General features: G+C 41.5%; 1 protein-coding gene across 1 annotated transcript in view; it reads right to left on the minus strand.

The window, feature by feature from the left end:
* The window catches only part of LOC126335351 (brefeldin A-inhibited guanine nucleotide-exchange protein 3), a 295,547-nt gene that overhangs the window by 176,166 nt on the left and 103,738 nt on the right, over positions 1–15,643 (minus strand). The window contains exon 11 of the mRNA XM_049998536.1: positions 7,504–7,781. Coding sequence (XP_049854493.1) covers positions 7,504–7,781 — 278 coding nt within the window. The remainder of the gene's footprint in view (positions 1–7,503; positions 7,782–15,643) is intronic.

Genomic DNA, 15,643 nt, shown 5'->3' on the forward strand with positions numbered 1-15,643 from the left:
ATTATTTATGTGCAGATTATTCAGTTGCAGATTATTCATGTGTCAAAAATGTGCAATACTTTTCTCCAGTAAACAACAATAAAAAAACTGCTGCATGACAATAAATGCCATTTCAACTGTTTAAACTACAGCTGCATGGCTGTCAACACAGTATCATTTCCATTGTTATTAGCCAAACTCAATCTTCTGCTGTTAATTAGCATGTAAGTGCCATCGAAGTAAGTCGAGAGAAATTTCTGAAAGAGATGATGGAGAAATGAAAGAAACACGTGTTGACATTAATACAAAAATTAGAATTAATTGAAAGATTTGAGGAGGAAACCACTGGGAAATTAACTGTTGATTATGATATTGGAAGGCAGACAGTTTGCGACATTAAAAATAATAAGCAGAAAATACTGGATTTTGTCAGGAAATGCGGTTCTAGTTCTGGCTCACCTGCATGAAAAAGCACGAAGGCATTGACATTTGATGAATTAGAAGGTTATCTTTTGCAATGGTATAGCCAAAAACAAGCAGAAGGTGAAGGTGTACCTATTTCAGGTGCAGTGTATGTCATTAAAGCTAAATTTTTTCTCGGTTCTGCGGTTGGAGGAATTATTTAATGCTTCATCCAATCAAAGCATTCAAATATACCACAGTTAAGGATCTCGCTGCACATTATTACAACCAAAAAGGAGCATAGGTGGCCAGTGAAATTTTCAAAACTATTCCCCCACACATTTTGCACTAAAAGTTCAGTGATTTCTGAAAGAGAAAGGAAGAAATGATTTTATCCAACATGGCTGGGAGTGTCAGTGATCTTACTTGTAATAATTACTTATGAAGCAGCAGTCACAATCGCAAAATATCATTTATTTAAGGTGACTGGTTTCGGCACATACGGTAAGCCATCTTCAGATTGACTGCACCATTTGCTGGAGCTGGTGATGTGGTGAGCAGCTGCATGTTGTCAAGAGCAGTTATTGTCTTGACAACAGGCAGTTGGCTGCCACAGGGATGCCATTAGAGATTGGTGCTGCAATGTGTGTCTCCAAATCACCACACAAAATGTTTCCACATCACTGGAAAAAAAATCTTCTCTCTTCATATTCCAAAATTTACTTAATCATGCAAATATCCTTGCTTCTTGAGCCCACTGCTATGGTCAGCTAGCAACCTTCATCCACCTCCCTATGACAGTTAACACTTCTTTCGCCTCAGTCACCTTAAAACCATTTCCTCTCAAACAATTAATTTAATTCAGACAACACCGCTACATGTGCCTGTTTATATTCTCTCTGTTATTAATTTTGTTGCTCTGGGCAAAATGTCACATCATCTTCCAATTTCTTCATTCAAATTCTCAAAATTCTTCTTGTAATTCATCATCATCATCATCATCATCATCATCATCACCACCACCGCCACCACCACCACCACCACCACCACCACCACCACCAGCATTATTTAAGCTCCTTTCTAATTGCACCTCTAACTTGCGTCCTGCGCTAGGGAGCCAAAATTGAATGGAACATATTTTTGGACATTGTTACGTCCACACTATATACAATCTGTCACCTTTTGGATGCATGTGTGGACTTTTACATTATAAAATATCTTCATTCACTGCTCTTGATATAAATGCAATAGACCTGCTATTCAGTGGCACTGAACCATGTCATTAGACTTCTTTACCTTGTAGCGATGTTCAGGTGCTACAAGAAAGCTCTGATATATTCAAGCTACTAAATGACAAGCTCACTTCTGCATGAACTCTTCTGTATTGACAACAGAATCTTGATACTTTACTAATTTGATTACAGATCTTTCATAATGTGTAGCTCTCAATAGGTCACAACATGTATGTGTAACAACATGCTATTTCAAAACAAGAAAGAGATCTCTATGTTTTCAACTGTTTGGGAATTTAAAATGTCGACTGCACACTTGGCTCCATAGCCTCCAAGGCACCATCAAGCCATGAAACCCAAAGAACAAGTGCTCTGCCCTGCTGGTGGAGAGGTTTATTTGACTGGCACATTGTTGATGTCTGGATCAGACGTATTTTACACACCTTGTACACATATACCAAATTGCACACAGTGGGATATTCAACAGTTATCAACTACGTAAAATAACCTTTCAGGTTTGCACAGATATTTTTCATCACCCAGAATGGTCAGAAGTGGAATATGTTATCCCACAGGGTAGACATGTTACTCCCACATTATGTATGCCGGTTAAAAATATCTTAAACTGTTAGTTATCAGCTTGAAGATTTCGTATAAAGTTTACAGCTTTTACGAATACTCTCATCACATGATCCCACTTCAAGTTTTTGTTGAAGCATTCTATAATGAGGCTGGAATGCTCTTTTAAACTTACTGTTTCATTTTAACAAACAGAGTACCTCCGCTTCAAACGTACTTCTAACTCCTTCATTGGTCATACTTTTTTATTTGACCTATGCCAGTTTTTTGAATAAATCCTGACCTGGTTGTAACCTTCACATTGAAGAGTGGTAACTCTTCTGTTATTAGAAAGTTATTGTCAATACCTGTAATAAAAATAACAAATTGTGCAAAATTACAAACATTTGTACTCTCGTCCATAGTGGGAGAAAAGACAATAAATTTACTAGCACTTTCTCCAAACATAGTTTTCATTCATTATCTATGTCCTCTACTCTATTTGTAACTGATCAGTCAGATTGTTTTGACTGCTGATAACTTTACTGGTCACACCTTTTCAATAATGGACTTCAATAACATAGGTTTTCGCCAACTCTGTGACAATATATGACCTAAAAAATATGTTTATTGTCTCAGAAACATGACAAGTGGCTCACAAAGAAACAAAGTTTTACTTTATTTTCTTTCTTTGTCACATCAGTTTTGCATTTTGTCATAATAACAGATGAACACCTTTTCATATGTAGAAATTTGTGAAGTCTCTTTAAATTGTATTTGTTCAAAATAAACGCTCTACCTCGACAAATTAAAGAATGTGGGTTATTCTTACATTGTACAAAAATGAATATTTCTGTCCACTGTGCATTAAAGACACTCTACTCATTTTCTTTTTCCCTCTTGTTAGAAATATTGGACAGAAACATGCTCTATTTTTCATGACTTGAAACATATAGTTCAACCTGAATTTTCTGTACAGATGTGGTCACTGCTCAACGCAACATTTCAAATATAGTAATAATAATGATGATTAACACTCACCTAGTGTTCTTGACAGCTACCAAGCAACTGATGAAAAGAAACTGACACCTGAAGAATAGATGCATTTTAAGTCACTATGAATCAACCCTCATATCCTGCATGACAACTCCCGAATAACATTAGAGCTAGGCCAGCCTTTGTGTCACTGTATGAGTCACAAGAAGACTGGCATCACTGCACTGCATTGAGATTGGCTATATAAACATTGTCATACAGCATAATCACTGACAATAAAATACATTGACCACAATGAGACTACCAGCTCCTGTTTCTAACTGCTTGTTTTGAAATGTATTTTCTTGTAGGAAAAGTGAATAAAACCTCTAGTATTTTTGTGATAGGTCTACAGGCTGCACACATGTGGGATCAGGGGCCACATGTAGTCAGTGAGTTATCGACTATTGCTCCAAAGCAAATAGCAAGGGAGGACCAAATGTCAGTACAAATAATGTTTTATGAAGCATAGAAAAGAAACTTGGATCATTTGTAATGGTTACTCATAGGATTCTATTGTGCTGCCAACCAAAATCATCATAATGCTCACTGGTAGAACTTCATATTCTGATGTGTTGGTCATATTTTTCTTGATAAAAATTGTCTTCTACCTTTAAAGCAGTTTCATTAGTACAGCAATGCATTTTGGAAAAAAAATCATGGAAAACAATGAAGATTATTTCCAAGAATTACAGCTCTAATTTGAAATAAATCCACATTAACTTTCTGGATAAACTCCCAATGTGCATATAGTAATTTGAACAGAAGCTGTTTGAAGGTTTTGCATGTGATATATATACAGGTGGATGTTGCATGTGTTCAAGGTGGAACAGCAATCACACTGTTACTACCAGTTGTGTACCTCGATGGGCTTTGTGTTTTCTCCTTGAGTTGGCCCCCCAAACTGGAGTAACACGGTGCCCCACAGAGTCAAAGCACATGTTGTAATAATGCGGCATGATGTGATGGCAAGTTCGGAGAAGATACTGAAAAGTCATTAATGTCATTCTAATTTCAGGACTCAAGATGTTTACAAAAGTCATGTTCCCTGCATAGTGAAGTACTGAAATAGAAGAAGTCAAATATCTTGAGTGAGAACACACAAAGAATTCAAGATATTTACACAAGTCATATTCCTTGCATATTAAGTATTGAAATAGCAGAAGTCAAATATCTTGAGAGAGAACATATGAAATTCATTACAGCGGGTGTCCAGACTAACCAAAGTAAAAAGCTAAAACAAACATAATATTCATATTTAAAGAGGAACAATGTAAGGTTTTGAACCATCACTCTATTATTACTTTTTTGTTACATTCTCACCCTTATATAACTGCATACATCTAAAAACATGTATGTGAGTGTGTACCAAAATTAAAAAAAGAGCAGCAGTTGAAGAATTACTAATGCCTCTTTCCTGTTATATGTATTTGTGTGTATGCATCAATCAACAACATGTGACTGTACGGTTTTCCTAATTTTTGTTTACTGCTTCCCTGCAGGAAATTCAATAATTGTAGTGTCACCTACATCTACAACTACATCCATATACATACTTCACAAGCCACTGTATACATTCCATGGCACATGGCACCTTGTACCGCCCTAACCATATCCTTTCCTGTTCCACTTGCAAATGGAGCACACAAGCCATCTATATGCCTCTATACGAGCTCTAATTTCTGTTATTTCCTCTCTGTGGTCCTTCTACAGATTGAACCTACTGGTAAAAAATCCAGCAGCACACAAGTCATATTCCTTGCATATTAAGTACTGAAATAGCAGGGAGAATTGAAATAGCAGGAAGAATTACAGGAAGACATTGAAGCAATTCATTTTGAATTGCTTCAATGTCTTCCTGTAATTTGACCTGGTGGGGATCCCACAGATTTGAGCAGTACTCAAGAACGGGTCACACTAGTGTTCTATAAACTGTCTCCTTCACATATGAGATACACTTTCCTAAAATTCTCCCAATAAACTGAAGTCAACAATTCTTCTTCGGCATTAACTTCCTTACATGTCCATTCTATTTCATATCACTCTGCAACTTAACACACAGATATTTAATACACTGTGTCAAGTCATACACTACTAATGCTGTATTTGAATGTTACAGGGTTGTTTTTCCTACTAATCCACAATCCTACATTTAGAGAAAGCTGCCATTCATGACACCGCCTCAAAATTTGTTTAAGTGATCATGTATCCTCCTACAGTCACTCAACATGATACCTTCCCATACACCACAGCACCTCCAGCAAACAGCCACAGATTGCTTCCCACCCTGTCCATCGTATCATTTATGTATATATAGTACAGGATAAGAAACAGAACCTTATACATTGTCCTTATCTCTGATGAACACTCATCATCGAGGACAATGTAGTAGGTTCTGTTACTTAAGAATCCTTGAGCCATTCACTTATCTAGGAACTTATTCCATATGTCCAACCTTCATTAACTGTCTGCAGTGGGGCACAGTGTCAAACACTTTCCAGAACTCCAGGAATATGGAATCTGCCTGTTGCTCTTCATCCATGGTTTACTGAATGTCATCTGAAAAATGGGCAAGCTGAGTTTTGTATAAGTGATGCTTTCTAAATGTGTGCTGAATGCATGCTGATTTGTGGACGGAAGCTTTTCTGTCTCAAAGAAATTTATTATTACACATTTTTCGCTTCCAGAACAGTGGTTAACTTGTAATATTACTTGATTATTGATTTTTTTCCTGTTTCCTTCTTTTCTCTTCCCAGTGCCTCTTCATTCTTTGGCTGTGTTCCTGTTTCCTTTGCTCTGTCCATAATTTACTTTTTTTCTTCCTTTCTTTTACTTCAGATTTCATGTTCATATTTTTTCTGAATTTGTCTCTTTCATTTATCATTTCAATACTGATCTCTGCTTGTTTTAGGTCTTCTTCTATTTCTTGAAACCAATTAGTTTTTTCGCTGAATGTTCATTACATCAAAAATCCTTTTTATGAGTTTGTTATTGTTCATTCTAGGTATGTGTCCACAGAATGTTAGTTGGTGTTTTCTGATCATATCTGTGAGTGTGCCTGTACTTCATATAATTATTTGGTTCGTCTTTTCATCCATATACCATCTCTGTGTACTGCTCCAAATATTTTCTGAGGAATTTATGTTCTATTTTTTCTGTCTCTGTGATGCCTGATGCTCCGACTGTGGTTATTTCTGATGTGTAGAATGCTTCTGGTAGTAAAATTGTGCTATAGTGTCTGTGTTTGGCCTGTCTTGAAATATTTCTGTTATTGTAGTGTGTCCAGGCCATTTTGTACGCTTTCTGAAGTTTTCCTGTTCTTTCTATGTTGGAGGCCTTGTTAGATCCTCCTATTTGTATTGCATTTCCTCATATGATATCTGTAGACCTGTTTCGGCAGAGATGCCATGTAAGTATTGCAGTGCTTCTCATCTATTGTTGCTCAATACTGCCAGGTCATCTGCAAATTTCAGGCATTTGATGATCATCTTGTTTGCACATTTCGTTCCTAACATAATTCCTTTTATTTTTTTCCCATTGTTTAATAATTTTAGTCCAAGACCACACTGAATAAAAGTGGTCAGAGACCATCTCCTTGTCTGACTCCTATACGTATATCAAATGGGTCTGAGATTTTTCCCATTAATTTTATTTTGAATGTAGCATCTGCAAGTGTCTGTCGTATGAGTGTCCTAGTTTTTCTGTCTACTCCATATTTTTCTATTGTGTCAAAGAGAATCTGCCTGGGTATGGAGTCATAGGCCTTTTTAAAGTCCATGAATGTGACTACAATGTTGTTCATCTGTCTGACCGTCACAAGTGTTTGCAATTTCCAAATCTGTTCAATGTGGGACCTTCCTTTTTTTAAGACTGCTTGTCATTCACCTATCTTTGTTTCAGGAAATTTATTATATTCAAACTCACTATCAGAGTATGTTCGAAACCTATGTTAATGGTATTGGTCTGTAATTACGCAGGCCCCTTCTTTTACCTTTCTTATATATGGGTATCACCTGCACATTTTTCCACTTGTTCACAACTGTTAGAGTAGTAGTTACTTTCATATTGAAAGATGTCAGGTGTAGCACTATTTTATATTAAGAAAACAGAACAAACACACTGAAAAACACACAAACTTACCTCTAATGTCATTGCACTGATGCAAAACAGAAAATTATAAGAAAATAAAATGTTATGTTTGGAGATCCGTGTGATACAACAAACTTCTTGTGCTATAAAGAAGCATTCTCATGCATGCAACGAAGGGAAAACAGAAATAGTAGTATGCTGCACTTGCCTCTCTCTGGTCATGACAGTAACCTTCTTCTGGACCCTCTGTTTCCCCTGAACTAGTGCTACCACACTGTGAATGTGGACGTGGCAGAGAGTCATCACCCTGTTCGCCAATGCCACTGCTGTCACTGTCATCTTCAGCAACTTGTGGGTCATCACATTTATGTAATTTATTAGCTTTACAAAGACTCTTGTCATGTGTAGCTAGATACTCTTGTTCCCTCTCAATACGTTCACGATATGGCTTAGGCAAACGCAGCATTGACTGGTATGTTAGAGGGCCTGCACGAATAAGAGTTGAAAAAGAAAACCTTATGTATAACAAGTGCAGTTACAATACTGAAAATAAAAGAGATACCGAAATTTATTTTAATTTTCCAAGCTTAGCACTATTCCCTGGTTAGCATATCCATTACTGCTGAAACAGATTGAAGTGATAAAGTAAACAGAAAATACCAATTGCAATTGAAAGTCTTGACTAGAAAATGTACCATTATTATGATAACAAACTATCACCCATATTGTAAATTTAACAATGGGTGACAGACATTTGCATAAGAACATTCTACACGGTTACATCACTACTAACATTTTGTTCATTTCTGTAATTGTTACAGACTCACTGGAATACACCTGCCTTTCTAACAGCTTTCTCTATCTAATCAGATATTGTATCATTTGTGTGTCTACCCAACACTCAAAAACACTACATTCGAGGTGAAAAGTAATCTGATCTAGTAATTGTTGTAAACAGGAACTATGTTTTGGCTGAAAGAAGTAGGAAAATTCAGTTATGAGTACTGTAGACGATACTTGTCTACACACTTCACAACTCAAAGGAACTGCGCAGAAATTGCACTGCATCCATTTTTTATCTTCAAAGAAAAATATATGTAGATGTACAGTGATGTGACAAAACATTATGGCCTCTGCCCACCATGACACTGAACGTCAGTTCCTGGGTTGCAGGCACATGATGTTGTATGGAAATAATATAACTGGAGCAGTGACGAATTGGGCATAATTCTAGCAGCAACATGGGGGAAATCTACTGGCATAAGTAGTTTTAACAAAGGGTAGATAATAATGATCTGGCACTTGGAAACAAGCATCTAGAAAAAAAGCAGGCTGGCTGTTCACATTTTACTCCTGAGAGCATCTATGTAAAGTGGTTGAAGAACAGTAAATCCACGAGTGGATACAAGGTGTTGGCTGTAAACATGCTTCACAAAATATGGCCAGAGGTTTGCTCACTCTGTAAAGTGGGACAGGCAGCAATTCATGGCAGATCTGATGGCAGAGTACAATACTCCTTCAGGCACAAGTGTTTCTGAGCATACTGTCCAGAGCATATTGTTCCAAATGGGATTCCACAGCAAATGATCCTATATGTTCTCATGTTGATCAACAATTATACCATGCACAATGGATCATTGAGATTTCACCATGGATCAATGGAAACATTTCACCTGGTAGTACGAATAATGTTTCTTGGTGCCCAAATACACTGTTATCTAGGCAAACAGCTGCTAGAAAAATGCAATGCACTGCAAATGTAGGCCAGTGGGGGCTGTATTGTGCTATGAGTAACATTCATCTGGCCTTCCATGGTACCTGTGATATCAAAAGCATCATCACAGCTGTGGACTACAAGAACAGTATTGTGGATCACCTGCTTCTCTTGTTACTCCATAACTTCCCAAATGGAAATTGCATCTTCCTGCAGGATAACTGTTCACATCACAAGGCTAGAATCATGCTACAGTGCTTTGACGAGCAGGATAGTGAATTCATGGGCAGCAAATTCACCTGATCTGAACCCGATAGAACCCATCTGGGATGCTATTGGGAAACCGTTCCGCACCTACAAACCACTGGTCCTTTATTTATTGTAACTGTGTGACCTGTGCATAGACATGTGGTACCACAGACCACCGGGAGCCAACCAAGAACTTCTCAAATCAAGGTCATGCAAAACAGATGCTGTGTTGCATTCCAAAGCTGAGCCAATACCATAATGTTTTGACTCGTCAGTGTAGACAATATTAACAGTATAGGCAATCAACAACCATTTCAGTGTAAAACTGCAAAAATAATTCAACTTCTGAAAATTTTTACTTATGTACAACACATATTTCAGTTAATGATACCAACTTCAGTATAATTCGTTTCATATATATAATTGTAGATGTTCTTTCTATCTGCGAAAATGTGAATACTACCAGCAGTATTCCAATCATGTCTGGAATTAAATTCCTGCTTAATGTCAGACAGGGCATAACATATTTATTTGCTATAAACCTTTAGATGTATACTGCATCATCTGTGCTCTCTTAATGTTTCATTATTATTTAAGTGCCTTACTGCCCCACGAAATTTGTTATTTCTCATTTGTTGTTTTTTGTGATAGGACATGATATAACAGCTCTACAGTTTTTATCCAGCTGGAGATTTTAGAAAGCTAAAACTGATTAACTGTATTATGGAAAGGGAAGTTGTCACTGACCATATAGCGGAGATGTTGAGTCTCAGATAGGCACAACAAAAAGACTGTCACAAATAAAGCTTTCCACCTGTAAAGCCTCCACAAAAAATAGACAAAACACAAACACACACACACACACACACACACACACACACACACACACACACACACACACACACGACTGCAGTCTCAGGCGACTGTAGCCACACTGCGAGCAGCAGCATCAGTGCAGGATGGGAGTGGTGACTGGGTGGAGGTAAGAAGGAGGCTGGGGCAGGGAGGGGGAGGGATACTATTGTCCATCTGCCATCCATCGAACCTACACAATATACTCTTCCATCCCTACACAACCCATCTTTGCAGCCCCTTGCCTGATGGCACAGGAGAAATTACTCACCAGGGCATGAGCGGATGTACTCAAGAGCACGAGATATGCCCATCAGCTCTGCAGTGAAAACACTGCAGCCAACTGGCAAGAAGTGCTGCTTAACATGTCCTCCATGAACATATGCGAAGCCTACGTGACCATCAGCCATTGAGCCGTCAGTGTAAACCACTTCAGAGCCCCGGAACACGTCAAGAATTGAGAGGAAGTGATAGAGGAGAGCTACAGGATTAACAGAGTCCTTAGGGCCATGCAAAAGGTCCAGACAAAGCTGTGGCCAAGGCATACACCATAGAGGTGTACGTGAACGGACCGCAAGTAGAGGTGGTAAAGGGAAGGACTCAGTTCCAAGAGAAGGGACCGCACGCAAACCACAATCGTTATCCCCGATCTGGGCCGCCAATGCAGGACATGGACTTCTGCAGGTGGGAAAAGGAGACAGTAATTTGGTAGCTCAGAGGAACTATGAATGTGTGATGCGGAACTGGCAAGCAGTTGCGCATGTCTGATCTGCAGAGGAGGGACACCAGCCTCCACCAGTACGCTGGTCACTGGACTCGTCCTAAAAGCTCCTCTCACTAATCGAACCCACAGTGGTGCACAGGGTCGAGTAAATGCAATGCTGAAGGCAGTGCCGAACCATAAACCACACTCCCAGAGTCAGTTCGGGATTTGACAAGGACTCTGTAGAGCTGTAGCAGCATACAGCGATCTGCACCCCAATTGATGTTGCTCAAGCAATGGAGGGCATTGAGTTGCTGCCAGCACTACTTCTTAAGCTGATGACGATGAGGGAGCCAAGTTGGCAGAAGTGCATGACACACGACTTTTTGGCTGAAAACTGGAAGTTGTGGGCTAGAGCCCATGACTGTGCCTTGTGGATAGCTCTCTGGAGGTGCCGCTCAGCAACATCAGTACTGGAGTAGCAGTATGAAATGCAGAAGTTGTCTGCAAACAGAGAAGGTGAGATGGCCCGACAGCTGCTGCTGCCAGACTGTTAATGGCCACTAAAAATAGAGAGACACTCAATACAGAGCCCTGCAGGACTCCGGTCTCCTGGATATGGGAGTCACTAACTTGGACACAGAAAGTACGGAGCGACAGGAAGTTTTGGATAAAAATCGGGAGTGGTCCCCGGAGACCCCACTCATACAATGTGGCAAGCATATGATGTCACCAAGTCGTGTTGTATGTTTTACGTAAGTCAAAAAAGACAGCAATCAGGTGTTGCTGTCTGGAAAAGGCTGTTCGGATGGCAGACTCGATGGACACAAGCTTATCAGTGGTAGAGCGACCCTGGCGGAAGCCGCCCTGACATGGAGTCAGCAAGCCACGTGACTCCAGGACCCAACCCAACTGCTGACATACCATATGTTCCAGCAGCTTACAAAGAACGTTGGTGAGGCTGATGGGTCAATAGCTATCCACATCAAGTGGGTTTTTACCGGGTTTGAGCACCTGAATGATGGTGCTCTCCCGCCACTGTGATGGAAAGATGCCATCGCACCAGATCCGGTTGAAGATGATGAGAAGGTGTCACTTGTAGTCAGATGAGAGATGTTTAATCATCTGGCTGTGGATGTGATCAGGCCCAGGGGCTGTGTTGGGGCAATGTGCAAGGGCACTGTGGGGCTCCCATGCTGTAAATGAGGCGTTATAGGATTCACTGCAGCGTGTAGTGAATGAAATCTGTTCCAGGTAATTCTCTGACACAGAGGCTCGAGCAAAGTGCTCAGTTTAAATGCTCGGCAATCATGTTTGTGTCAGTACATAACTAGCCATTTATGATAACACCGGGGACAGCTATTAGTGCCTGGTACCAGAGAAGATGTTTGATCTTTGCCCAGACTTGGGAAAGTTACGTGTGGCATCTGATGGTGGAGACACATTTCTACCAACACTCATTCTTCCATTGTTTGACAAGGTAGCAAACACAGGCACGGAGCCGTTTTAAAGCTATGAGCTGCCCATCTGGGCAGGTGTCTGTGTGCCTGACGCTGGGGCAGTGACAGCAAGATGGCGAAATGGTCACTACCACACGGGTCACCATGTGCTCTCCAGTGGATAGATGGGAGAAGTCCTGGGCTGAAAATTGATAAATCAATGGCCGAGTAACTACCATGAGCCACACTGAAGTGTGTGGCAGCCCCAGTATTTAAAAGGCAGAGGTCGAATTGCGTCAGTAAAGTTTTGACATCTCTGCCTCGGCCAGTAAGCACGGTACCATCCCACAAGGGATTATGGACATTAAAATCTCCCAGAAGTCGGAAAGGTTTAGGGAGTTGATCAATCAGTGCAGCTAATACATTCAGGGGTACTGCACCATCTGGAGGAAGATATATTTTGCAGACAGATATTCCCTTATTTTGACAGCCACAACTTCAAGAGGGTTTTGAAGGGGCACATCTTCACTACAGACCGAGTTTAGGACATAAACGCAAACTCCACCTGACACTCGATTATAGTCGCTACAGTTCCTGACATATCCTTTACAGCCACAGAGGGCAGGCATCTACATTGTTGGGAACCAGGTTTCCTGGAGGGCAATGCTGATAGCAGATGTAAAGCTTTACAGTTGCCGTAGCTCAGCCAGGCGGTGGAAAAAACCACCGCAATTCCACTGGAGGATGACATTGTGGAAGTGGGAAGGAATGAAACATTCAATGAGGCAGTTTATGCCTCAGAGTCACCTACTGCCATCGATTTACTGCCTGAGCAGTCTATATCCATTGTGTCTGAGGGTCTGGCAAAATCCAGATCCTCAGCGGATGCCAAAATCTCCACCCCATCCTCAGCCTTAGAGCATGTAGGTAGCTGTAGTGTGGGTGCCCCCGCAATTTCCTTGGTCTTAGGGGTTTTATTTTTGGATTTCTCTCACGGCACCTTGAGTTTCCCTGGCTGGGAGGACTTCACTGGCTCAGCTCCAGGACTGAGGATGAGCGTGAAGCTGTATGAGCAGCTGCTTTTGGGCTCTTCTGCCACTGGCAGGTGTCATCTCTCCCACTAGAAGAAACCTGGGAAGGGAGTGACCCAAGGGACCCCTTCATAGCAAGAGAAGCCAAAGAAGAGTTACGCTTCTCGGTTTAGAAGTGGGGACGGATGTCCCGATAGTTGGAGGGGGGGGGGGGGGGGGTGTTGCTCCCGAAGTAGGTGGTGCAGGAGCAACAGTGAGGGAAATACCCGCCACCATCAAGGGCGCAAGTGTAGTCTTTGGCTCTGAGAGGTGACCTGGGTTGGCGGAGCTGATGGTGCCAGAACTGTTGTAGCAGCGGTGTAAGACGATGTCATATGCACAGGATGCACGCATTCAAATTTTCTCTTGGTCTCAGTGGACATCAGTCTGTCCAGGGTCTTGTACTCCATGATTTTCCTTTCTTTCTGGAGAATCCTGCAGTCAGGTGAACAAGGCAAATGGTGCTCTCCATAGTTGACACAGATCCCAGGCGGCACACATGGAGTATTGGGATGTGATGGGAGTCCACAATCTCGGCATGTGATGCTGGAAGTACAGCGGGAAGACATATGGCCAAACTTCCAGCAATTAAAACGCTACATTGGGGGAGGGATATGGGGCTTTATGTCACACCAGTAGACCATCACCTTGACCTTCTTGGGCAAAGTATCACCTTCAAAGGCCAAGATGAAGGCACCGGTGGCAACCTGATTATCCTTCGGATCCCGGTGGACATGCCGGACAAAGTGTACACCTTGCTGCTCTAAATTGACGTGCAGCTCATCGTTGGACTGCAAAAGAAGGTCTTTGTGAAATACGATACCTGGACCATATTTAAGCTCTTACGGGCCGTGATGGTTACAGAAATATCCCCCAGCTTGTCACAAATGAGTAACTCCCGTGACTGGGCAGAGGAAGCTGTTTTGATCAGGACTGACCCAGATCTCATTTTGGACAAGCCCTCCACCTCCCCGAACTAGTTCTCTAAATGCTCAACAAAGAACTGAGGCTTCATCATCATGAAAGATTCCCCATCAGCTCTCGAACATACAAGGTACTGGGCCGAATAAGATCCATTGCCATCCTTAGCCTGATGCTCCTCCCATGGTGTGGCCAGGGAGGGGAATGATTTGGGGTCATATTTCTGTGTGTTGAATTGAGCTCGTGATAGCTTAGAGACTGCTGGTGTTTCATCACCAGCAAGAGATGATGAACTATGCTTCATCGTGTGTCATCCGCCCTGATGCCACCCACTCAGACCAGGGGCCCTCCCCACGGGTGCCACCCAGCCGCAGCAAAAGCCACCTGGCAAGATGGTCATTGCCGGGAGTCCCAATGCCCCAGGGGATGGGCATCTAGCCCTTGGCATACATGGGGAGTTAACGGCGCAGGCATCAGCAGAGCGATCCCTGTGTGGTCAGGGGGCTACAACCAACAGGGTACATGGCGGCCCCACCACAAACAACTGGCTACCATGCTGGATATCATGTGCAAAGAGGTCCATGGTCATAATTGACGCAGAAGTCGGCAATGCATAGTGCATGGTAGAAAATGCACCCAGGAAGGTGTCCTCACCCAAGAGATGGAGAATGAGCAGGACTGCAATGCGACAATGAGAAAGGGGGCTATGGATCTCAATCCACAGTGGACACAATGCACCTTGTAAGGCGCCCTTCCCCAATTGGCTCACTCTTCGGGAAAATTTTGAAGAGGTCAAACCCTATAGGATACCATCACACAAAGGCCGAAACATGTGAAACTCCTTTTAGTCGCCTCGTACGACAGGCAGGAATACCTCGCCCCAATTATAACCCCAGGAACCGCAGGGCGGGGGGGTTATGCAGATATGAAGCACTGATGTGCAACATCGTACCTGATGAACTGGGGCAAGTGAAGCCAAGAAAAATGGATATGGTTGGCTTTTCAACATTCACCGCAGAAGTCTGTTCAGAGGGTATTGTAGGAGCTGCATGTTCCTGTGGCAACCATGCACTGAGTCCTTCAGAAATGTTTACATATGTACATGTAAAAATTGCAATTGTTGAATACACTGGAAGCAGAGGACAAGCTACAGTGTATGCAATTCACTGTGGACTTCTTTCACCATTTAGAGGAGAATGGAAAACTTCTAAACAACCTAACATTTTCTGATGAAGCAAAATTCCATGTGTGTGGTAAGGTAAAAAGCACAATGTTCACATCTGGCGCACAAACAATCTGCATACTGTGATGGAAAAGGTATGCGACAGCCCAAAGTGGTGTTGTTTGATGGTTGGTTGCATTGAGGGATAATTGTTTTTTTTTTTTTTCTCAGAAAAAAT

Source organism: Schistocerca gregaria, chromosome 2, assembly GCF_023897955.1.
Source record: "Schistocerca gregaria isolate iqSchGreg1 chromosome 2, iqSchGreg1.2, whole genome shotgun sequence".
In the NCBI taxonomy this organism is placed as follows: Eukaryota; Metazoa; Arthropoda; class Insecta; order Orthoptera; family Acrididae; genus Schistocerca; species Schistocerca gregaria.